At 42.7% G+C, this 25,590-nt stretch overlaps 1 protein-coding gene across 1 annotated transcript in view; it reads left to right on the forward strand.

Annotated features, from left to right (window-relative positions):
- Positions 1-25,590, forward strand: part of TTF2 (transcription termination factor 2) — a 48,152-nt gene that overhangs the window by 19,804 nt on the left and 2,758 nt on the right. Inside the window, exons 8-21 of the mRNA XM_065415907.1 lie at positions 2,312-2,469; positions 5,099-5,180; positions 5,513-5,629; positions 7,210-7,360; positions 7,617-7,722; positions 8,776-8,966; positions 10,063-10,216; positions 12,577-12,668; positions 15,579-15,664; positions 16,403-16,530; positions 19,227-19,397; positions 20,680-20,738; positions 23,622-23,775; positions 25,433-25,515. Coding sequence (XP_065271979.1) covers positions 2,312-2,469; positions 5,099-5,180; positions 5,513-5,629; positions 7,210-7,360; positions 7,617-7,722; positions 8,776-8,966; positions 10,063-10,216; positions 12,577-12,668; positions 15,579-15,664; positions 16,403-16,530; positions 19,227-19,397; positions 20,680-20,738; positions 23,622-23,775; positions 25,433-25,515 — 1,732 coding nt within the window. The remainder of the gene's footprint in view (positions 1-2,311; positions 2,470-5,098; positions 5,181-5,512; positions 5,630-7,209; positions 7,361-7,616; positions 7,723-8,775; positions 8,967-10,062; positions 10,217-12,576; positions 12,669-15,578; positions 15,665-16,402; positions 16,531-19,226; positions 19,398-20,679; positions 20,739-23,621; positions 23,776-25,432; positions 25,516-25,590) is intronic.

Below are 25,590 nucleotides of genomic sequence, written 5' to 3' on the forward strand. Positions count from 1 at the left end.
GGGAAACCGGTTTCTCCGCTTCCTTGCTGTGAGCTATCTTCATTGTCTTCATCATCGTCTTCATCATCATCTTCCTCGTACCCCGAATCCGCTTCCCTGTTGCGTGATTCTCCATTGATGGAGTCAAAGCACACGGTTGGGGTAGTGGTGGCTGCACCCCCTAGCATGGCACGCAGCTCCGCTTAGAAGCGGCATGTTTGCGGCTCTGCCCCGGATCTTCCGTTTGCCTCTCTGGCTTTGTGGTAGGCTTGCCTTAGCTCCTTAATTTTCACGCGGCACTGCTGTGTGTCCCTGTTATGGCTCTGTCCTTCATGGCCTTTGAGACTTTTTCTAATATTTTGCCACTTCGTTTACTGCTACGGAGTTCAGCTAGCACTGATTTGTCTCCCCATATGGCGAGCAGATCCCATACCTCCCGTTCGGTCCATGCTGGAGCTCTTTTGCGATCCTGGGACTCGATCATGGTTACCTGTGCTGATGAGCTCTGCGTGGTCACCTGTGCTCTCCACGCTGGGCAAACAGGAAATGAAATTCAAAAGTTCGCGGGGCTTTTCCTGTCTGCCTGGTCAGTGCATCTGAGTTGAGAGTGCTATCCAGAGCGGTCACAATGAAGCACTGTGGGATAGCTCCCGGAGGCCAATAACGTTGAATTCCGTCCACACTACCCCAAATCCGACCCGCAAAGGCCGATTTTAGTGCTAATCCCCTCGTCGGAGGTGGAGTAAAGAAACCGGTTTAAAGGGCCCTTTAAGTCGAAAGAAAGGGCTTCGTCATGTGGACGTGTCCAGGCTTAATTTGATTTAACGCTGCTAAATTCGACCTAAATTCGTAGTGTAGACCAGGCCTTAGTGTAGTAGTAAAAGTACAATGAGGTATCTTGAGGAGTAAATCCTGATAGAAGGAATATCTGGATACATCAGGGAGTCAGAAACTTTGCTTTATTTTGTTAGGTTGGTTTCTGGCAAGCTGCTGACATGGTCCTTCGTTAAGCAGAGTGTAGATCCCAGTATGCTATTCTCCATCCTGAACCAAGTTGAGATCTCTGTGGGTGGGTGGGTTTGGCAACCTATAAGGTATATGAAAAAAGTTAGCTCTACGTTGCACATGGGGATTAGGCAGTGTGATCAGATACTAATTCCTTGCAGAGTGGTTTGATTTAAATCAAGGTTATTTAAATCAGCAAGCAGGAAATCTTGATTTAAATCATCAGTTGTAATTTTGTTTTGCATTGTACTTTTTAGTTTTTCTAAAGAAAGGATTCTTATTGGTTGGTAACCATTAAAACATGTTTATTTGCAACTAAATATAGCTTTTACACTACACTTTGTACTTTTTTTTTCTCTATATCTATACACATTTATATAAGCATTTATATAGCTTAATTTACATTTATTCAGATTCTTAATTTTTACATTTTTATTAAAAATGGTGACATGCATTTCTTATTTACTAGATTATGATTAATTTTACTTCTGATTTGTGTTAAACTCTGTTTGGATGGAAATTCAAATTCAGTCAAATACACAAGCACCATTTTATTTTTTTATTAAATAAAACTAAAATGTTCTGGATACATAAGAAAAAAGTTCATCAAAAAGTTTATTAAAGCATGTTTTGCATTTAAAACTGATTTATTAAACAAAGGAAATATTATCTGTAGTTAGTGAATTGAACTGATTTGTTTCTGGACACCATGTCCTTCCAGATTTTAAAGCTAATAGATCTCATCCTCTAACACCTAGTGTTTATTCATGGTTTGGAAGAGGGGAAAACAAACATTTCTGCTTTTTCAACTCCCAGTTGATTTCTTAAGGTTTGAATGAACTAGTTGAATAAACTGAAATGAAGAAAATATTCTCTCTGCAGCTGCAGAAGAAGCTACTACTGACAAAAGCTGGTTTATCACTTCAGCAAACTCTGGCTCCAGGTGCTTAGCCAGTAACTTCCACTAGTTCAATGGTTTGATTTTTTTCTTTTTCTTTAAAACTTGGCAGCAGACATGTACTGCTTAATATTTTTTCTATTTAATTTTACGTGATTTTAATAGATTTAAACTTTAACCTAGGTTGTCAATTTCACATTTAAGTTTTTAAAAAATAAACCTCTATTTAACTTAAATTAAAAAAAAATTGATTAATTAAAAAATAAAACAATCAATTTTTATCCACACTGATCTGTGTTTGTTACCGGGGGGTGCATTGTGGTGTTTTTTGGGAGCCTGTAGCCATTTAACCATGCCTTTTAGCCTCTGAGCCTGTTAGTGGGAATTAGCGCTATAAACAGTCCTCATTCACTATGTGTCTTTTCCTAGCAAACTCCAGTGTGCAGGGGCTGTATGGAGGTAGAATGACTGAAGATCGACTTAGGGCTGTGCACAGTGCCACAAGTGATGCCATTAACCATCTACACAAATCTCTAGAATCCTGCCCCACAGAGGAGATTGTGGCTGAGGACCCATCTGGGTTGAAGGTGAGCCAGTAGTAAGGGAGGGCAGTACTTAATTTGATTCACAGTTTCATGTAATCTTATGAAACATAATGTCAGGGATTATGCTATAAAATGGGTTATTCCAGCGTATTACCTATTCCTAGACAAACGTACTGCCTTACGTATACTGTTCCACTTAAGCCAAGAAGTGCATCAATAAAAAGCAGAACTTTGTCTTTCACTTCTATCATTTTTTGTGGGAGGAGGAAACTGCAGTACTATGAGTGACATATGAATCTTCAGTTTTACCAGAAGATTTTTAGCGTTCTGTCAGCTACATTGGAACCTTACCACTTTTCTTCTTCGCTAAGTCTTTGGGATAGAGGCCATGTCTATGTATGTATTTCCAGAGCGACTAGCACAATGAGGCTCTGATCCTGATTGGGTTCTCTGGGTGCTGCTGTAGTCTAAATATTACATACAAAAACTATGCTGAAAGAATGTTATTTGGGATGTAAGGTCACTCACTTGACAGTTAGGAAATGCCAGATTAAGGCTGCCTGTACAACCAAAATTCAGCCCCCTTATGTGTATGCATTATGATACAGTTCTTAATACGTAATCACATATGGTTTTTTGCCCCCACAGGAAAATAACTTGAGATGGTTTGACTAGTGAGTTTGGCACTAGTGAAAGGTGTCAGGTGGGCAGGCCTAGTGACTGAAGTTCTCTGTCTGTACATGACATGAGTAGTACATTCCTCTTCACAGTTCTTCTACTACTTATTCTTCTTCTGATCATCACCTTAATTACGATCCTCTGTGCTGATCTTAGACACAGCTGCCCACTTCTTATTCTTTTTGCATGTACTCTAATCTACCCTAGAATTTAGCCCAAGCTGTGTTGTGGATTAGAGCACTCCCTGTTGACTAGACAGTGAAGGGTGTAAGTGCAGTTAGCTCCCAAATTTTGCAGCTATGTGCTTCAAAGCCTTTTAGCAATTCATAGTTTCATAGAGTTTAAAGACTGAAAAGATCATTAGATCATCTAATCTGATCTCCAGTATGTCTCAGGCCATTCAGTTTCACCCAGTTACCTCTGTATTGAGCCCAAAGCATAACCTGGCTAAAGCACATCTTCCAGAAAGGCATCCAGCCTTTGAAGACTCCACAAAATGGAGAACCCTCCACTTCCCTTGGTAGTTTGTTCCAGTGGTTAGTCACCCTCACTGTTTTAAAAACGTGTACCTTATTTCTAATTTGAATTTGTCTGGCTTCAGCTTCAAGCCGTTTGTTCTTGTTACACCTTTCTCCGCTAGAATATACAGCCCTTTAATACCTGGAGCATTTTTTCCCTGTGAAGGTACTTAGACACTGTAATCAAGTCACCTCTCACTCGGTTTGATAAGCTAATTTTTCAACATCCTCTTTAAAATGTGGATATCAGAACTGTATGCAGTATTCCAGTATCAGCCTCACCAATGATGTATACAGAGATAAAATCATCCTCCTACTCACTACTCCCATGTTTATATATCCAAAGATCACATTAGCCCTTTTTGCCATAGTATTGCATGAACCGAGTATGGGGATCCACAAGAAAATCTGTCCCTGCTGGGCAGATTTAATTGTCATTCTTTAATCCTCATGAAGAACCTAGATACTACAGTGACAGCTACTCTATAAAAATGCTGATAGCTATGCCATTGCCAACTCTGTGCCACAATCAGCTGGACTATTTCATTATTAAAAACAGCTTTTGCCTTATGCAAGTATACCTCTACCCCTATATAATGCAACCCGATATAACACGAATTCGGATATAACGCAGTAAAGCAGTGCTCCGGGGGGGGGGGAGAGGGGAGAGGAGGGGGCTGCGCACTCCGGTGGATCAAAGCAAGTTCGATATAACGCGGTTTCACCTATAACGCGGTACGATTTTTTGGCTCCCGAGGACAGCGTTATATCGAGGTAGAGGTGTACAGAAATCAGTCCTATAGAGTAGATAGTAGAGGAATACTAAGAGAATGAATAAATAGTCAAACTTGACCTCCTCCAACATTATTAGGAGTTGATTGTTGCTATATGCAGTTAGTCATGAAAAAATTCCTTTACTCTCAATAACACCTCAGATTTCCACTACAGGTCATATAATAAATTAGTTTGGATGCTTATACAATAATATAAAATAATATAACATACAGGGTCAGAAGTTGCGTTATTTGCTAGACATGATTCCCAAGGATAAAAACTTGTTGTTTTTTAAATTTTCCTACACTGTATAGATCTGTTTCTCAGACAGTGATCTTTCATAGTAAAATACAGCTTTTAAAATGACATTGTGCTCATAAAATATCTTTCATATTTCTTTACAAATATCATACATTTAAAAATTTCTTCCAGCTTGTGTGTGAAGTACTAGCACAAGTTAGGCTGTCTTATAACCTTTATAGCGTCTTGCTATTGCAAAAAGTCTGATCTCAGAGGAACTAGTACCACTCTGAGAGGTTTGTATTGGTTTGGAAAGAAAGCTGACAGACAAGTGCTGAGCGTACAGTTGCACTAAAACAGAACTTGATGAATTGACCAACTTGGCATTGAGAACAGAAATGTCTGAGAGCAATGTCTCTGAAAGGCAATTACACTTTACATTCTGTACCTAATCTTTTCAGATCCCATTGTTGCTGCACCAGAAGCAAGCACTTGCATGGCTACTCTGGAGGGAGAGTCAGAGACCGTGTGGAGGAATTCTGGGTAAGCAACATAATGATGCAGTGTATCCTTTTGGGATGCATTTATACTGGCAAAAACATGCCTTGTAATTAATTCTCCACTATGGTGGCAGTGGTGAAAGCTGTATTTTAGTCAGGTTCTATATCCTGGAGAATCCTGTTTTCCTTGTATCCCATCCAAATATGGGTCAGCAGCCCATAGCAAATCATAGCTTGCGGTAGTACGTTTTTCTTCAAGATCAACAAATATCATACTATGTTACTTGTGAGTTTGAGATGCGTCAGCATAGATTTGAGCTATGCAGACTCATTTCATGAGGTAATCGTGATTTTCCCTCTGCTTTTTCTTTCCAGCGGATGATATGGGCCTGGGGAAGACTCTAACAATGATTGCACTCATTCTGGCCCAGAAAAGGCTAGAGAAGGGGAAAGGAAAGGAGAAGAAATTAGAAATGTGGCTGTCGAAACACGGTATAGAACAATTATACTGCAACACAATGCTAGTACTTCAAGTGTCTGGGCTCTCTAAAAGATGTGCATTGTGTGTGGGCAACATGCGTTGTGGTACCTGGTTGGCCAAAGTCTGATCCACAGTGTGCTACAAAGTGGTTGCCCTACACTTGGCTCTGGAGGTGCAGCCTGCAGAAGGTATATGCTGGGATCATAGTGCTCCACTCAATCAGGATAGAGATGTGAATGCTGGGATTTGTAGTCTGTCTCCATTTAGCCAGGATTAAGGCAAATGCATACTGCTCCATTATATGCAAGTAATATACAGTCTTGCCCTTGGATATGTAACTCCTTCTGAAGTCAGTGAGTTGCAGTGAATATCAGAAGGCTACATTTTCCCCTTTTGTTTGTCCCTGGGGTTTCTGCAAGCTGTTAAATGTGCCCCTCCGTTGGGTGGAGTTTAGAAACTGTGTGTGTGACCATGGCCTGCCCAGTCTGTAGGAACTATAGGTCTTTCATAAATCTTTGTTGGGTGTTATGCAATTTGGTTGGTCAAAGTCCTAGCAAGATTGCTAAGGATGTGTCTGAGAAATCCAAGCACTGCTATCGAGCTCATCTATTACCATTTACACTTGGAGATAATCTTGGGATCCAAATGACTGTACGTTTGTGGGGGGTTTTTTGTGTAATCCCCCGCCCCTCCTTGAATCTCGGTAGGGAGGATTCTGCCAGCACTATGTGATACAAAGAACTAAAAACACCGTTCCATCTTTGACGGTGAGGGAAAGAATTCCCTATGGGTATTTAATCTATACTTCATTTTGAAGCATAGAAACTAGGTAATGTTATGCATATCTTGTACTAAAGCCAAGTGGAGATTGCATACATCCTCCTACAGACTGATTGCACCAGTGTATCCAGTTCTGTGTATGTGTACACAGAAACATTCATTATTAATTTATTTCCTCAGAATGATGGCTCCATCCTCAGTTAATTTGTTGTGAGGCTTTTTTTTTTATTCCTCCCAAAAATGTTACCGGGATTTTCTGTCTTTCTTAAGCAATCGGTATTTCTTTTTCCTAAAACAAAACTTAAATATTTGCATAGACTGTTTTCGTGAGATGTCACATTCTGGCTTTTTTCTAGACTTTCAGCATGCTGAAACAGAAATAATGAAGTGTGATAATAAGGCACTTTAGTCTTTCAGAGCTTCATATTGCTTCATATTGAAATCCTTATTTATTATATTAGTAAGGCTTCATGCATGACATTTTTGTTAACACTAAATAGCAACAAAAGAATGTCAAGTACATGAAAAATAAGCTGATCTTTAAAATATTTTTGTTTGCATGTGACGTTTTTAATATCGTACAGATTTTCTCCAAAATGTACAACTGCAGGAATACACTGAAGAACTGAAACGCTTAAAAAAGACACTCACATCTACTTTGCAGAACCATGTGAATGGGAAAAGTGGGCCTGCTCCTCTAAATAGATGGAAGGTTTGGAACGTCAAGGCAGCTGGTTGGGAAATTCCATCCTAATTGTACTCTAATGAGAAGATTCTGAAACCTCTTCCTTTTCTCGTCTTTCTATTTAAGATTCCTCTGTCATCCTCTCCCGAGGTACTTTAATCATCTGTCCAGCATCCCTGATCCACCACTGGAAAAAGGAGGTTGAGAGACATGTAAGCAGTGGCAAACTGAGGGTCTGTCTGTACCATGGACCCAACCGGAACAAGCAAGTAGAGGCGTAAGTGCAAAGCCATGGCAATTCTGCACAGGAGAAGCAAAGCGCTAAGCAGGAGGCTTATTGGCTGAGCTGTCTTGGGGAGAAGCCCCCAATAGTAGAACTGTAGGAGGCATAGGGAGGCAGGATTGATTGAAGCACTGGCTCTTACAGGACAGTATCCTACATGTTCATCCTTGAGTGTTGCTTTTGCCTGCCTTGCAGAAAGGGTTCCTGATGGGTATCATTGCTGACAAGCATGCCTCTTCTTTTTGTACAGCCTCTCTGAATATGACATTGTTGTCACCACCTACAGTCTTCTCTCCAAGGAAATTCCCACAAAGAAGGAAGAGGGAGAGGTCCCTGCTGAGGACCATGATGTGGGGGTGAGATACATGGAGTTGACAAGGGGGCTGCTTTATACAGAGAGACTTAAAAATCATATTAGATTGAGAAGTTATTCAACCTATTATTGTTACAAGAAACACCTAAGATTATTGTACATGGAAAAGTATTTCTTTTTCAATCCCCTGTTGCTGCGAGAGACTTATACAAACAGGAGAAACTGACTGGAGATGATGTGTTGTCAAGTGCACAAAGTAAACAGAAAAAGTAGAGTATCTATCCTAATCTTTATTACAATAATCACGTTACTTTTAATAGTAGTAACTAACCAGGGCTTGGACTCCAGCCCAAGCCCAAATGTTTACATTGCAGTTTTATAGACCTGCAGCCTGAGGCCCGCAAGCCTGCGTCAGCTGACATGGACCAGCCATGTGTGTTTTCTTGCAATGTAGACATACCCTAAAGTCAAAACTACTTTCAATTGGCTGCATGGTATAGATGAAGTACACCTCAATTCCCGGGTTGTGCTTTGTATATGAACTTTATTCCTTACATCTGTATGCACAAGGGACCCAAATATGTCTCCCATAGCCATTGGATCTATGTATTTCCACACACTTGTAAATGTAAAATCTCCCCTCATGGATTAATGTCTTGTGTTTAATGGGATGGGATTTATCTTTTGGGGTGCATTACATTTATCCCTTTGTCATAACCTGGCAAAATTCTGCTTGACCAGAATGAATATATTTTTGGGCAGGATATTAAAATATGCATTTTTCATTATCATCCATAATCACGGTAAAGTACAGGCAAGGACGCTTTGATCCAGGGCTAGTAGACTTTCTTGACAGTTTTCCAGAGCTACTTGACTCCAATAACAAGTGCATGTTATAAAGGGGTGGAGAGAGACCCGCAATAGAAGTGGTGACTGCTAAGACCTGCTCAGATTTGTGGGGACTTCCACCAGGGAAAGACTTCCTGCCCCCCAAAAAATTTATTGACTTCTGGCACTCCAGGATGTGGGTTCTTCCCCCCCCCCCCCCCCCCAGCCTGATATAGAATTATAAATTGAAGCCTGCTTTCTCCTCCAGGATACGTCATGTCCCTGCTCTCCTCTGCTCCGAGTCGCCTGGGCTCGGATTATACTGGATGAGGCCCACAATATCAAAAACCCCAAAGTTCAGACCTCTATAGCTGTGTGCAAACTGAGAGCCAGTGCCAGATGGGCTGTCACCGGGACGCCTATACAGAACAACCTGCTGGATATGTACTCACTGCTCAGGTGAGCTGACCACGTGGGAAACAATATAACCCTGGTCACCGTAGCTTTGTCTATAGGCATCGTCCAGTCATCTTAAACTAAAGATCCTGGTGTAGAGTAACTTTGCTAGTGGTGGGGATTCCCAATCCAGTTATTCTTTAGTAATTCAATACCACCGAGCAATTAGTATAGTAGTGCAGTCTTCTCAGGTGAATGGATTTTGGCTAGGCCAGTACTTTTACTGTAGTTCTTTGTATGGCATTAGATTCTACACCTGCAGATAAGATGGTCCACAGCCTAGTTGCTCTGTATCCTGGTCCATTGACCTATTGTTTATAGTTTTGCTTTCATAATCAAGGGGGTTAGGTTGGTTATTAATCTACTTTATGTTCTTACAGGAGAATTGAACTAACCATGGCACTGACCTTAATGAACAGCTGTGTTCACTCAATAGTTGTTGTTTCTCTCCTGTGGCATTGTTAGGGCTTTGTTAGAATGAGGGAGCGTGTCCTTGTTACAGTAGTTTCCAACAAATGAGTTATGAATTTAGATGGCTCTGCAAAAAGTGGCTCTAGTTGGGTCATAAGCGGGTTGAACACTTATTATTTTTGATTGTTTACAAAAGTATCTGATTTAATCACTGAGTTTAGCTTCAAGCTTGGTGATTGGAGGGGAACTTTTGCACAAACTTGAGATGAACAGATTGTCTGATTGGAGAGATGGGAGTTTGAAGCATTAAATGTGATGTCTTTTGGCAAATTCTTGTGCTATTTTTCTTTTTGCCATTTTTTTTTTAAAGTGAGGTATTCAGAGGTATACCAACTAAGAGGAGGTGACCCCTGCTGAGCCAACATCACTGCCCCCTAGCTCCATTGGGAGTAAGACTTCTCTGATCATGAGACAGTTTGTTGTTTTAGTGTACAAAGATGTGTCAGTGCTAAGTCTGAATATAGATTCTGTTACTGTTGTGGGCTTTTGTTTGAGGGAATTTGATGTAAACAGAACACAAAGCTGTTTTGGATGGGAAGTAATCAGATTCTCTTCTGATCTTCTCAAGACTAACCAAAGAACTTCACTTAAACTGGTATTAATTGTCTTTTCTCTCCTCTCCTGGTAGGTTTCTGCGATGCTCTCCCTTTGATGAATTCAAGCTGTGGAAGAACCAGGTAGATAACAATACAAAGAAAGGGGGAGAGAGATTGAGTATCTTAACCAGGAGTCTCTTATTGCGGAGAACCAAGGACCAGTTGGACTCGACCGGCAAGCCCCTGGTAATGACCTCTCTCCTCTTCTGGGGGTGGGAAAGGGAGCTGTGCCCTTCATGTAGCAATTAGATGGTAGTTTTTCATATATGGGCTTGTCACTCTACGACTGGTTTTTCCCTTTGTTCTGCAGTTTAGGATGCAAGACCAGACCTTATCATTCACCAGCTAGGAGGCTTGGCTTCCTCTTCAGGAAAAGCAACCCACCTTCCCAAAATGGAACAAAAAGCTTATTATATATTGTTGTTTTCCTAATGAAGTTAAATTTCCTGTCAATTAAAATATTCTACAGAGCAGAGAGTCAGTGAACTGAACTCTTACATCCAACAAATGGCCAGGTCAGAATGGTGAGCCTGGATACTCTGAGAAGAGATATAATCAGGTATCAAATTTATCTTATTCAGGCTAGCCATTCCTACTATTGGGATTTTAACAGCAATGAAATGCCAAAGATGGCCTTGCATGGCTACTTACAAATTAAGATAGCAATTTGTTTCCTCTAATGGATTATTTGGGGTATCTCAGCATACAGAACTCTTACTTAAAAAAAAAAAAAAAAAAAAAAAAAAAGGCTACATCTAAAAATGTTGTGCAGCTAGCTTGTAGTATCTAATTGTGAACGGTGTACCAAGCAGCTGCTTTCTCAACCCCAGAAATTAGTCATGCCGTAGTAAGCTTGTAGCACTTGAGGCTTAGTTGCCTGTTTTGTCTTTTAATATTGACTGATATAAACAGAGCATTTGACTTCCTTTAAGCCTGAGTGCTAACCAAGCAGAGCTTAACAGCTCTGTAAACACCCAGTTGGTACCATGATTGCTTTAGGATGATTAGGTTTAGCATAGAAAGAAGGGTGCCATTTCCTGAGATCTGTGCCAAACTGTTAACTCTTGGACTAAAAGCTGGGTCAGAATGCAGCAGCACCTTGTCATTGGTCACTGACTGGCAGGTGTGATCCTCTTCGGAGCTTTAGAGCAGAGGAGAAACCCAGTAGTGAGTCTCAGTATTCAAAGAGAAATATAAGGTATCGGATTTCTTTCCATGCAATATATTAGCAAATTAAACATTGTATAGCTCAGAGTGTTGTCAACTCTAGTGATTTTTGAGGTTTGTGATTTGTAGTGTTTTTCCTAAAGCCCCAGCTCCTGGAATCATGATATTGTATGAGTCTTAACTTTAATTTAACATAAGTAAGTTTCTGGCCCTCATGATTGCAGAGAAAAGCATTAAAATGTGAAGCAAGTCTAGCCTAAGGGATGAAAAACAGAAGGCTAATTAAAAAAAACAAACCCAGTATTACTTTTTAAATCTCTTTATTTTCGTGGGGCTGGACTCATAGTTTTTGAATGTTTGGGGTTGGCAATTGTGAGTTCACCCTTAACCTAGCTATTTCTTAAGTGAAGAATGCCAGGGAACTTGGCATCTGGAGAGATGAACTACAAGATGCTAGTATGTGGCTTGGGGGAGGGGTTTTCAGCAATGGCGTTGGGGCTGGAGTTGGGTGGGACTATTGCCTGAGGTGAGAAACGTTCAGTAATCTCTCTGGCATCTGCTTCCAGAACGATCACCCCACCTCAAGTTAGGCGTGTTCACTCTTAGCTGTTGAACCTTCAGGGGACATGGCTGGGGATGCATGCATGTGGGTTGTAGGGATGCCTATCCAATAGTATTTTTAAGTTTCAATGGACATGGTAAATGTTCCTTCTGTGTATATATTCTCTAACTCTGCCCAAGTTAGAGAATCAGCCTCGCTTGTTAGCTGCTGTGGCTGTGATGAGGAACCTGGCGGTGTTACTGTACCTGCAGATGCAGAGCCAACAGGGAGTGCTCTACATGGCTTAGCATCTTTAATCTTGAGTGAAGAAGGATTTTTTTTTTCTTTTTTATTTTTTTTTTTTTAAAGATTCAAATCAGATGAGAAACTTCATCCCATCCTTATCACATCCTACCCATTTAGGACCTGACGTGCTTGACCCATTTTAAAATATAGCGCCATCCTGTTAGGCCTGGTGATCCATGGCTTCTGTCCTATGGTCGGCTCATGGCTGCCATCTTGTGGTTATTCCTTGACTCTTGAACGTTGTGGGGAGGACCATGTGAAACACTACTCTGTAGAAGGCCAAAGGGGCTTCAGTGTTCTATCCACAGCAGTGTGAAAGATTTCCTCCCAAGGAGCTGAGCATGTTGCCTGCAGAGCAGTCCTGGGCCATCTGGCCTGGGGAAAGACAGGCTGTTTGATCTTTGAGACAGCAGAGTTTTGCATATGTTGTTTGGTGATGTTGGGTTCAATGAAGCTGCAGGAATCAGCAGTGATCATGGGGCTTTCTGAAATCTTTACACAGTAAATGGCTGACTCTGTTTTTTCTCTCTAGGTATCTCTGCCTGAGCGACACACTCAGTTGCACCGGTTACAACTCTCAGAAGATGAGCAGTCTGTGTACAATGTGCTCTTTGCAAGATCAAGGTATGAGTGTCTGAGAAGGTGGGAGGATGGTGACTTCCCCTCCTTTCCAATTCTTGTTTTCATCTTACAGTGAAATCTTATTAAGCCAGGAGTGGACTGTCTGGGCAAATTCTGCTTTCCAAATAATGTCCGACTGTGTATATGCTAGATGCTTTTTGGAAATCTCCTACCTTTGCAATCCCATCATTGCAGCTCCACCATTGTTGTAACAGTGGGATCACTAGTATAAACAGATCATTGGTGTTTTTACCCCCATGTTGTTCAACACTGCTAGGAGCGGATTGTGATGATACAGTGGTTTAAAAACTCCTCTGACTGCCTGTGCCCTTTGTATTACCACCCTGAATGTCAGTGTAAAATGGTGAGAAATTTCTGTGACATTACCCAGGGTACTGGACTGTTAGATAGCTGTGTCCCCTCAGTTCTCCAGTCTGGGGTGCCTTTTACACTGCTTTGCTGTGAGAGCAGCCACTCCTGGACGGCTCTCACACAGCCTCTAGCATGTAAGCTATTCACAGCTGAGTTATATGAGTGCTCTTAGCCAGCCACTCCTGAATTGTATTGCAGAGTGACACCAGCAAATTCCCAATTCTGGACTTGTCCCCAAACATGTGCGTCTTGTACTGCCATGCTCTTTCCTTCTGGACAGTACAAGCTCATATAAAGTTCATCATTTCATTCATAGAAAATAATATGCAAATACCTTGTTATCTCAAATGGCATTTCCTAAACACTTCAATCCAAACACACGGGTTTAGATAAAACAAGTGTATTAACTACAGAAAGATGGTTTTTAAGTGATTACAAGTAATGAGGCATATAAGTCAGAATTGATTACAAAGAAATAAAAGGTTAAATGCAAGCTAATACCTAACTTAACAAGCTAAGTGAATTTAAAGCAAAAAGGTTTCGCTTACAACATGCAGACAGCAATCTGGCTAGATATCTCCAGCCAGGACCCCTCCCCCAGTTCAATTATGCTTCTTTTGTCTTTCAAACATTGTTGATGCCGTGAGAAGAGATGAGGGGAGAGAGGTGATTTGTGGCTTCTGTTGTTCATTTGTATAACTTTTCCTCATTTTTATAACTGTTTCCATGGGAACCCCCAGCTGTTCCATTGCCAAGAGGTAAATTTCTCACTCGCACCCTTCTTCCTGCCAAAGAATGGCCGCTTAATCAGGTGATAGTCCATGTGATTATGCTGACACCTGGCTGAGGTGCTGGCTAGCCTTTTGTCTCTGGGGAACTAGTTTGAAGCTGTTTCCCTAAACTAGGAACATGTCTCAGTAAAGTCATACAGTAGAATATTATAACTTTACATACAATATTTCTTCACATATTTTACCAGAACAGTAATGTTCAGCAGATTATGAGCTTTCAAATGATACCTCACAGGGCATAATTTGTCCAAGATTTATCATAGTTTTGTAAAAGTGGTGAACATAAGGGTACAGACTGTCACAGTTTCCCAGAAGAGTATAATGTAGACAAGTCTCTTGGACTTCCACAACTCTGCAGGTAACATCCTAGTCTTCTAGGAGGAGGGATAGCTCAGTGGTTTGAGCATTGGCCTGCTAAACCAAGGGTTGTGAGTTTAATCCTTGAGGGGGCCACTTAGGGATCTGGGGCAAAATCAGTACTTGGTCCTGCTAGTGAAGGCAGGGGGCTGGACTCGCTGACCTTTCAAGGTCCCTTCCAGTCCTAAGAGATAGGATATTCTCCATTAATTTAATTTAACTCTTTAGTCCCTCTCTCCCAGACCCTTACTAATGATCTGAATGTCCTCCGTGGTCCCACCTGTTTTGGAGGACTTCTACCTTGTGACACCTCCACAAGCCTCCAAAGGGTCTGTGTCTCAACAAGTCTAATTTTTCTCTGTCCATGGTCTTTATACTCATCAAATAGTTGAAGACTATGCTCTAGCTCCCTGGGCTTGTTGTTTATCCAAGTTATAAATACCCAGATTTTTAAATCTTTATTAAAGTCAGTCCCTCCAACCCCCTGATACTCTTTGCTGCCTTGGATGCAGTATTCAGATGCTGTTGCACCAAAGAACTATATATAGAAGGGCGTTTCTCCTCCTTGCAACGTGACATGTTTCTGTGTACACAACCCAAAATTGCATTGTCACAAACCAGTTTCTAACTTGCTGCCCACTGTTGCCCCTACCTCTCTTTCAGCATCACCACATTCCAGGTTTTTCCCTCCAGTTGAGTATTTTTCTCCAGAGTGTATTCATTCGTATTTTGCACAAAACATCATCCGTTGGGCCTTGCATTCCTAGGAAAATGGGGTTATTTGGGTATTTTTTGATGGTGAGAATTCTTCCTCTCATGCTTTATAAAGTAGATCTCCATTCCAGCCTTACCTGTTTGTCTGAAACTCTGACACAGGATTCCCTTGAAGGTGAATCACAAAATAATAGCATTAACTAGAGAGATGATAACTTGCTTGCTGGTGAAGCTCATCTTGTTTCTCCATCCTCACTCCAGTTCTTAGATCAGAGGTCCCCGAACTGTGGGGCACCCCCACCACCCCCAAGGGGGTGCAGAGGAATGTTTGGGGGTGTGGCTGGGGCCTGGGCTACCCTCAACAGGGGGCGGGGAGGGAGTGCCCCCTGGCCCTGGATGCCGGCCGAGGCTCTGCTCCTGGCCCTGAGGGCCCCCCCCAGCTGTGGTCCCAGCCTCGTCCCCTTACCCCTGTCTGCATTCCCCCCTCCTGGAGCCGCGGCCCTGCACCCAGCCCCAGCTCAGGAGAGGGGGCAGCAGACACGGGTAAGGACAGGCATGAGGTAAAAAGTTTGGGGACTACTGGCTTAGATTGTAAACTGTTTGTGGGACATAGGCTGTGTCTAAATATTTATCTCTAATTTCTCCCTTGAGTAACCCTGCTGTATTTCATTTTTGCCAGGTCAACACTACAGTCTTACTTAAAGAGACAAGAAGAGCAGCAGAGTCATTGCAGAGAGTACCCTGGTGCTAACCCATTTGATAAAGGTTAGACTAGAGGCTGTAGAAATGCTTTGCAGGGAGCGGTGTTTTAAATTGAGGAAATTCTCCCGTAAAATTAAGAGAGAGTGCAGAGCAGAGAGTGGGAGCTATGACTCCTGAGTTCTCAGCACCTGGGGGCTCTTTGTTGGAAAACAGCTCGACTGCTGCCCTGGTGACGAGTGGGGCTATAGAATATGCGGGGGGAAGGTTTGGTGTGTGTCTGCAAAGCCTTTTTCTGGCAGTGCTATTGCCAGGCTCACCTTTAAGGTATAGGGCTCTCCGTACGCTGCATTATCTGTTTGCTCTGGGTAAGAAAGGAGACGTGGGGCAAGTTGCAATAAAGAACTGGTGTGGCAGGTGGTGGTGTGAGCAACGTATTGTAGTGGTTAGACCTGGGGACTGATTCAGGACTCCCAAGTCCTGTTCACACTATGTGGTGTTGGGCAAGTCACTTAACTTCTTTGGGCCTCAGTTTCCTCCTCTCTGAAATGGGTATAATATCCGCTCAACAAGGGAGCTGAGGATTAATGAAAGGTTTAACAGAAGTACAAAGTGTTAACATAATTTATGTAATCTCTTGCTTCTTGATGTCTTGTGTAGGAACATACCAAGCCCAGCAAAACACAAGTTTCATGCTAAACTGCTGTTACTTTTCATTTCCTCTTGTTGAAATATGACTGACTGGTAGAGCTGCTGCACTGATATGCCTCTGAATGCTTTCTGTATTTTCTTCTTTCCTAATAGTAGTACAAGAATTTGGAGCCAGTCGAAAGGATTCCCAAAGTGACTCTCACGTCTCAAGTACTGTCCATGTCTTGTCCATGTTGTTGAGACTCCGCCAGTGCTGCTGCCATCTTTCCTTACTAAAAGTGGTAATCATGCAGTCTTATACTGTGATTAATGTGCTTTATAGAATGGATCATTTTAGAAGCACTTGATTAGAGCACAGAGCAATTTTGGCTATACATGTCAGATCTCTAATTCCTTGAATGGAACTTCCAAAGAACTCTCAAGTACAGGAGGAGGTTTGTGTTGGTAACTCATTTGGGAGCATTCTTCCCTCTGAGGTCAGTCCAGTTCCCCATCATGGTTGGCCGGGATGGGGGAGGGAGGGGGCTTTAGTGCCAGCATCCTGGCCAAATTACACATTTTCCTTTCATTTTAATTGGCCACATTATTTATTAAAATGTTGTGTCATGTTGCTGTCCAACCCAGAGGTGGCTGCGTTTCAGTGGTTAGTTTATCGGTAAGTAACGACTCTAGGATTTTGCAGTAGGATTAGGGTTGGGGGCTCTCTGAGTAAGTTTATGGGCGATTCATATTAATATGCAAATATCAAGCTGGCTGGAGTGGCTCGCAAGCATGAGAACCAACCTCAAGGCGGACTGTGGAGAAGCAGGGCACCAACCCCAAACTGGTTGTGAGTTTTATAGTTAGATTTCACCAACCAAGTATCAAGTGTGATCTCCTCAAGTGCTGTGACAGCCTTAACATGGAGTCAGACAGTGTCCTTGGGTACTCCACTGTCTTGTCATGCCGACAAACTTGCCTTTGTGATAGATGGTCCCTTACTCCAAAAATCACAATAATATTCAGGACACTCCCGGTCCCAAAGGACCAGTCACTTACCCCTGGTTAATTGCACCTTAGATCCTCTACCAAAGGTGACACTTGTAGCCAATCCTATAATAAATTAAGTAAAGATTTGTTAACTAAGAAAAATTAATAAGTTATTTACAAGGTAAAAGTAGATAAATATACACACACAAATGAGTTAGTCTTAGGTTACAAAAGGTAATAAAAGCTGCTGTAATAAGCAAGCTCTGTATGTTCTCTGGAGCTAACCCAGCTGTGGATCCCTTGCTTATGCTTAGAAATCTTCACCCCTCAAAGTTCAAGCAGCATACAGAGAGTTCTTTCTTGTCAGTGGTTTTTGTTCCCTTCCCCCAGAGTTCAAGCTGATGGGACGAATCCACCTGCAAATCTCCTCTTCATGGGGGTGGAGGGGAGCAATCAACAAAGTCTTTGTTCCACAATGGCTCATTTGGGTTCAATGGACCTTCTTCGGGGGCAGGACCTAACACCTTCTGTAGGAACCCAGCATTTCTACATGAATTAATGCTCCTTTCCTGTTTGATGACTTACACAATTACAGAGGATTACAATGCAGACACTTACTATAACCTTACAATATGGCATACAGAGGTTATAAATAAGATGAATCCATGCAGCAACCTATGAGCATTTCGTAATTCTAAACACATGCTTATAAATCTAATTCCTATTTTAACAATACTAACACACAGGTGAGCCAGACTGGTTTCCAGCTATGCATTTATCAGTGTTCAGTGAAGTGTAGGGGCCTTGCCATGAGCTGGCACCTGGTCTGCCAGTATCACAGCAAACTCATAAGGTAAAGGAGAAGTGTGCTGCTTTGAACCAAACCAGTTTTTGCAGAATATTTGAAAGAAACTAGCAACAACCTAATAGGAAACATTTCCTGATGTTCAGCCCATACTTTTCCTTTAAATTTCTCTTAAATTCTTCTCCATCCTTGGTGTTTACTTTGGCAAATATTTGTTGACTGTTGTTGTGTCCTCTCTTCTCTCCTAGTAGTAGCCAACTAAACTGGCTAAGATTTTTTTCCTTAAACTAATCATTTTGTTTTCCTTCTCTGAATCCACCTGAGTTAGTCTCTTTCTTGTATTGAGGTCTGAACACTGCATTGTAGAAGCAGTCTTACCAGAATCATATTAAGAGTCATATTGCCCAATCCATGACGTGATCTTTTATTTGCTGACCTCTACTACTACCTTGGTCACTTACTGAAGTGTCATGCTCGTGAACACCACAATCCTTGATCTGGTGGGGGCATGTGTGCCATCTGGTACTGGCATGTATGCAAAATGAATTTGGGGCATTGTTTTAGAAATTCCTGGTACTAAAGAATTAATGGGTCTGCAATAGGCTGCATTAAAGAGCTGGTTAAGCACTGAACATTGCAGATGTGGCCTCCACAACTGAGCAACTTGCCAAGAGGCCAGGCGCCGCACCTGACTTGTGTAATATGGAGCAGATTGCAGCATCTTTCATGTTAGGCCATAATTTCTTGTGGTTCTCACCTTTCCGATTTAAGATAAAAGTGGCCGGCACAGGTCACATGGTAAAGCTCTGTAGGCCACACTTATGAGTTCCATTCCCAGGTCCAACACCAACCCCCTTGAACGTTGGATAAGTTTTCTCTTCTACCTCAATTTCCCCATCTGTAAAATGGGACTAAAGCTTACCCATCTTATAGGGAGGCTTCAGGGGTGAAGTGCTATAGACTGTGCTTCACCACTCTCTAAATTATGTATTTCAACTGTGATTTGGAGACAGAGCATGGCTTTATCTCCTGATTATAAAAAGCAGCTCCATCTTGTGGGTGTACAGCCCAGGGAGGAGAATGGTCCCTAAGCCAAGCTCGAAGTTCTGCTAATAGCATGCAGATGATGCTTTCTGTTTACTATGTGCTGGTGTGCATGTGGCTCTCATTCCTTACTATATCTGCTTATTTACTCTTTTGCAGGCCCTGGACCAAGCGAACTTGAACAGTGAAGGCCTCTCTCTTTCCCTGGAAGAACATCTCAGTGCTTTGACTTTGTCAGAACTCCAAGGTCCTGACCCAAAGTCTACCGTCTATCTCAATGGCAAAGCTTTCAGCATGGATCTCTTTGACATCACCAGAGAAAGCACCAAAGTATGCTGGCTGTGGTTCTGTCACATCTCTTGGGAGGCCTAGATTTCAGCATTTTCCTGTTTTTTTGTTTTGTTTTTTTTAGTTAATTCTGATAGCCTGATATGTTTACAGTTGCCTAGATGGGTGGGTCAGCAGTTTGAGCATGGGTAGATGAATGTACAGATGAACCCTTTTCAGGGAGATTCCATCCTGTCAAACTGCATAGGAGGCTATAAGAGAAGAGTACCTGCAACAAAACCACCAGGAGACACAGGATCTACCATGCTGGTGGACTCTCAATGCCCATCTCAAACATTAGACCCTTGAGACAGTACAGCGCTTCTAGGTAGAGGAAGGGAGGTGGCAGCAAAGTGGTCCCTAAAACCTTTAGATAACGGGTGGGAGAAGGGGAGCAATACTAGCCTGGGTCCACACGGGAAGTTTGATTCCTACAAAACATGTTTATAACTCTTGATTTCTGATCATGGTTTCCATGTCTTGTGGTCTTATTACTGTTACTGGCTAAGACTTATCTAAAAAGTCACAGTAGCTACAGTAAAAAGTTACAGGGGTGAATTACAACTTACTTGCTTTTGCAGTTAAATTACCCTTTTGCAACATCATATAGTGAACACTTACATTTTTTACTCAATGTATCTTACCTCACTGGTTCTCAACCAGGGGTATGCGTACCCATAGGGGTACATAGGTCTTCCAGGGGTACATCAACTCATCTAGATATTTGCCTAGTTTTACAACAGGCTACATAAAAAGCACTAGCAAAGTCAGTACAAACTAAAATTTCATGCAGACAATGACTTGTTTATACTCCTCTACTATACACTGAAATGTCATACAATATTTATATTCCAATTGATTTATTTTATAACTACACGGTAAAAATGAGGAAGTGAGCAATTTTTCAGTAACAGTGTGCTGTGACACTTTTTATGTATTTTTGTGTCTGATTTTGGAAGCAAGTTGTTTTTAAGTGAGGTGAAACTTGGGGTATACAAGATAAATCAGAGTCCTGAAAGAGGTACAGTAGTCTGGAAAGGTTGAGAGCCATTGACTTACCTAAACCAAGTGTCTGTGGATTACTAACTCTTTAAAATAACGTAAGTTTGTACATGAAGGCAAAATCAGGTTTACAAAGCATCAGTTAACATCCTGTGACGCTACCTCAGGCAGCCAAGTGGAAGACCTCACTTAAGTCTGGATTCAGCCTTTTCTGTGTATCCAGTGGTAAAGTGCAGGCCACCTCCTGGCTCCACAACAAGTAGACTAACTTCTTCTCCTGCAGCTATCGCATCTCTTGGCTGAACTGAAGACCATCCAAAGTCACTCAAAATCCCAGAAGAGGTAAGTGTGGTAATGCCTCTCTTTCTGGGGTGTATTTTTGTGGGCAGGGGGAAGAATGAGTAAGATGATCCGATACAGAAACCCCTCAGAAAGTGAAATGTCCCCATGTAAAGGCGCAGGACTCACCCCTGCAGGGCCTCCTGCTGGTTATCTCAGGGAATTAGCTCTTTTGACCCAGAGCATCTTCTGCAGGCCGGTGTCCCACTTGTAGCTGGCCCCATGTCCCTCCTGGACCCCAGTACCCCTTTACCCTGGGGCTGCCCCCTGGCAATAACCCCCGCAGTCTCAGCGCCTCCCCTCTCTGGGGAACCCCCAACCCTCTAATCCCCACCTTGCCTCTGTCTTGGCTACTGCCAGTCATCACTAAGCCCCCACTCCCTGGGGCAGACTGCAGTGTAAAAGCCACTCATCATAGGCAAGGGGGTTCGGACCTGCTGCCTTTGCCTGCCTCCCAGTACCTTGATGGGCCTTGGACCAGGCCCTGCAGCCAGGGGAGTTGCCAGCCTGGAGCTCCCCTGCCTCTCCCCAGCCCTGCTTCACTCCCAGTACCCGTTTTGCAAGGAGCCAGGCCCTGCTTTCTCCTAGCCTGGAGAGAGACAGACTTCTAGGTCTCTGGCTCAAAGCCTTTTTATACAGGCCAGCTGTGGCCTGATTGGGGCGTGGCCCACCTGCAGCTGCTTCCCCAAGCAGCCCAGCTTAGCAGCTCTCAGCCACAACCTTCTCCCAGGGCTGACTTTAACCCTTTTCTGCTGGACTGGGAGAGCCGTCCCACTACACCCCAGTATCGCAACATTTCAAACTGTCGGCCGTGTGTGAAAGCACGCAGGAAGCCAAAGAGGAGATTTGGAGGAGAGGAGACTTTGAAGGTGGTTGGGGAACTAGGTGGATGTGAATTCGGGATTAATGCGTGTGGAGAGTATGTGAGGCGATCTGAAAACCAGGTGTGCAATATTCTCTTGGGTATAATAGAATTATTTTGGTCATGCTGAAGAATCTGGGAGAAAATACTTATAAAATTAAAAAATCATGGGATGGGGAAAAACTGCTTAAGTCAGCATTTCCCAAACTTTTGAAAGCTGAGCCCCACTTCAGGAAAATGAAAACAATCCTGCCTCACTGTGTTGCTGAACTGCTACAAATCTTAATGTGTAAGTCTTCCATGGCCCTCCAGCCAGTCCTTCACACCTCCCAGGGAGACATGTATCTCACGTTGGGAAATGGTGATTTAGGATGTGAGGCAAGGAGGTCTGGTGTGTGAGAGGACACAAGATTGACATGGGGCGGGGCAGAATCTTTCAAATAAGCCATCTGATTCTCTCATGAGAGAGACCACAGGGAGGGAGGGAGGAACTCTCTGATCTATAACTTGTGGGAGATAATTTTCTTTATTACATGAAGTGCCAAAGAGCGAGTATGGGTGGGAGAAGGGAAGATTGGTTCAGTTTAATCCCTAAATGGTGCATGTAGGTGTTCAGATCCCACAGTGGTATGTGCCTCCTAAGAACCTGATTGCTCCTACATTTTATTCTAATCATAACAGTTCTTCAGAAATATATATTCATATGCTGAGATTAGCATCTGTGCTTCTGAATACCTGACTGGTACTCCAAAGAGCTGATATAAATATCTAAATGCAGGATTTGGGCATCCTATTAAAAGGGTCACACATCTGAAAATGGACTGTTCCAGAACAGTTAATGTTTGGTGCAGGCTGGGGGGAAATCTCCAGACTGTGGGCTGGTCTACACTGGGGGGGGGAGATCGATCAAAGATACGCAACTTCAGCTACGCGAATAGTGTAGCTGAAGTCGAAGTATCTAAGATCGAATTACCTGGGGTCCACACGGCACGAGATCGACGGCCGCGGCTCCCCCGTCGACTGCGCTACCGCCGCTCGCTCTGGTGGAGTTCCGGAGTCAACGGTGAGCGCATTCGGGGATCGATATATTGCATCTTAACGAGACACGATATATAGATCCCGGATAAATCGATTGCTACCCGCCGATACAGCAGGTAGTGAAGGCGTACCCTGTGTGTCAGAATAGTCTTGTGGAAGGATCTCTGACTGCAGAGAGAAACAGCTTGCTTAGTCTTTCTGCCTCAGAATAAACACACTGTGCTCAAGTGGCCACTTGCTGGAGGTGAGGTTGCCATTTAGTCACCCCTTGCTCTTTGGTCAGGTTGTTAGTAAAGAGGAATAGTCACTACCTGCTCCAGCTGGAAACTGGTGCCTGATTTTTTTGGACAATTTGTGTGCAAAAAGCACACTCAGATGTTTGAGGAAGAAACCGATTTGTGTATGCCCATGTGCTTACCTGACTTCCAAGCACAGCGGCCGGAATTGCACATGCAAATCAAGTGTCTGCTAGGTCTGATAATACAGTTCTGGATTTCTAGAATGCACAGCAGCAGTCACTGCTCAGACACCTCATCTCCATCTTCAATGTAAGCCACTTATCGGATAAATTTCCAGACGAGATCAGGTGAATCCCGAGTGTGATTGTCTTGTAGGGAACACTGCAAAGCCACCTTCAAAAAAGCCTTTCCAGTATAAGAATGGCATGCAACAAGCACCTTTCTACCATTAACCCCCCCCCCCCCCCAAACCAAACAAATCAAATCCAAAAACCTGACCTACCCCAAGCAGAGTTTTGACCCCAAAAAGGAAAGAGAGGCAGATTCCATGAAGTCCCTCTAGGGACTTTGCTGTTGATTTTGGTGGGAAGCACTCACATATTATGGTGATGGGTAGCAGTGTTAAACCCTAAAATAGAGAAGATAAACAGATTTAATTCACTCTTAATATGTCAGGGGCAAGACACTACCATAGTAGGGTTGTTACAATATATCTGATGCTTGTTTTGGACTCTTGTCTCTCTTCAGTGTCGTCGTATCTCAGTGGACTAGCATGTTGAAGATTGTGGCAGTGCACCTTGAGCGTCAAGGGCTGAAGTATGCTACAGTGGATGGCTCTGTCAATCCTAAGCAAAGGATGGATTTGGTGGAAGAGTTCAATAACAATCCCAAAGGGCCTCGGGTATGAACTGGGATCAGGAAAGCTGTGTTCAATGCAGCTATTAATAGCTGGGGTAGTTACTTTTTTTTATGATTGGATTTGCTGGGCCAGATTCTATATCAGGCATCAAGATGTGTGTTCGTGGTGGGAGGGTGTAGCTGTAAAAGCCAGATGTCCGTAAATGGGAGCAGTTCTGGTATAGACACTATTTGGTGTTATACTTGCTTTAATCTTCCATACTAAGAATGCCTGGCTCTCAGGCAAGTTAAAGGCTTGCTGGTACCCAATCATACCAAAGTCTCTGTTAACATTAAGCTGTATCTGCAAGATTGGGAGCCTGTGGGATAGGCAATTCAGATCAGGCAGAAACTGTTCCTAGCTTACCCCACTGCAGATTGATGACATAAAAGATGTATTGGGTCATACTACTCCCATGACATGGGAGCCATTGTAGGATTGTTCCCTACAGCCTCTTCTCCCAGCACATGTGGTACTTCATGCAAAACCTCAGTTGTTCAGTCACCTACTACCGATTTATGGAAGGGAGGGGGATGTTAGGTTCACTTACAAACAGAACCAAATGAACACTATAGTGTTTATTAGACTTCACATGCTGATCCAAGTCTAAGGACAAGGACAAGGATGCTAAGTTGGCAGGGGAGAATTCACACTTCACCTCTAAAATGGAGTGACCCAATTGAAACATTTGTAACTGGCTCATTCAGATTGGGCCAAAATTAAAAAAAAAAAAAAAAAAAAAACATCCAACGCCATGGCAGTTTGGAGATGAAGATTTCCGTCTCATCTATGACAGCTTCTGAAATTCTGTCTACTGGAACGTCCGATGGCTGGGTAGTCTGAGTGCAGGTTGAACATTTCTCTGTGCACATTATTTTTTCAAAACGTTTTGTGAAAGTTTCTGCAATTCAGACTGGACTGGCTGTTCCCTCTAGTGTAAATCCATGTTTGGAAGGGGCAAACACCACAATGAATCTGATGACATTTTAACTAGTCTAAGGCCATGTCTACACTACAGACCTTACAGCGGCACAGGTGTACCACGGCAGCTGCACCACTGTAAGGTCTCCCGTGTAGCCGCTCTATGCCGATGGGAGAGAGCTCTCCTGCCGGCATAATTGAATCATCTCCAACAAGCGGCGTTAGCTATGTCAGCAGGAGAGCGTCTCCCGCTGACATAGCACTGTCCACACCAGCGCTTTTGTCAGTGAAACTTACTCAAAGAGCTCAGTCTATTTAATTTAGTTTAACAAAAATAAGGTTAAAGGGTGACTTGATTATATAAGTATCTACATGGGGAACAAATATTTAATAATGGACCCTTCAGTCTAGCAGAGAAAGATATAACAGGATCCAATGGCTGGAAGTTGAAGCTAGACAAATTCAGACTGGAAATAAGGTGTTAATTTTTAACAGGGAGAGTAATTAATCATTGGAACAATTTACTGAGGGTTGTGGTGGATTCTCCATCACTGGCCATTTTTAAATCAAGATTGGATGTTTTTCTAAAAGATCTGCTCTAGAAATTATTTTGGGGAAGTTCAATGGCCTGTATTATACAGGAGGTCAGTCTAGATGATCACAACGTTCCCTTTTGGCCTTGGAATAGATGAATCTATGAAAGTAACCTTTCTGTCTTATTTATTGTTCTTTGTTGAAGGTGATGTTGATCTCGCTCCTGGCTGGAGGCGTTGGCCTTAACTTAATTGGAGGAAACCACCTCTTCCTTCTTGACATGCACTGGTAAAGTGAGATGGAAACTTTGAGGGTAGATTGGCTCTTTACTTCAGCATGGGTAACATGAGTGCTTACAAACTG

Source organism: Emys orbicularis, chromosome 1, assembly GCF_028017835.1.
Source record: "Emys orbicularis isolate rEmyOrb1 chromosome 1, rEmyOrb1.hap1, whole genome shotgun sequence".
NCBI classification, from domain to species: domain Eukaryota; kingdom Metazoa; phylum Chordata; order Testudines; family Emydidae; genus Emys; species Emys orbicularis.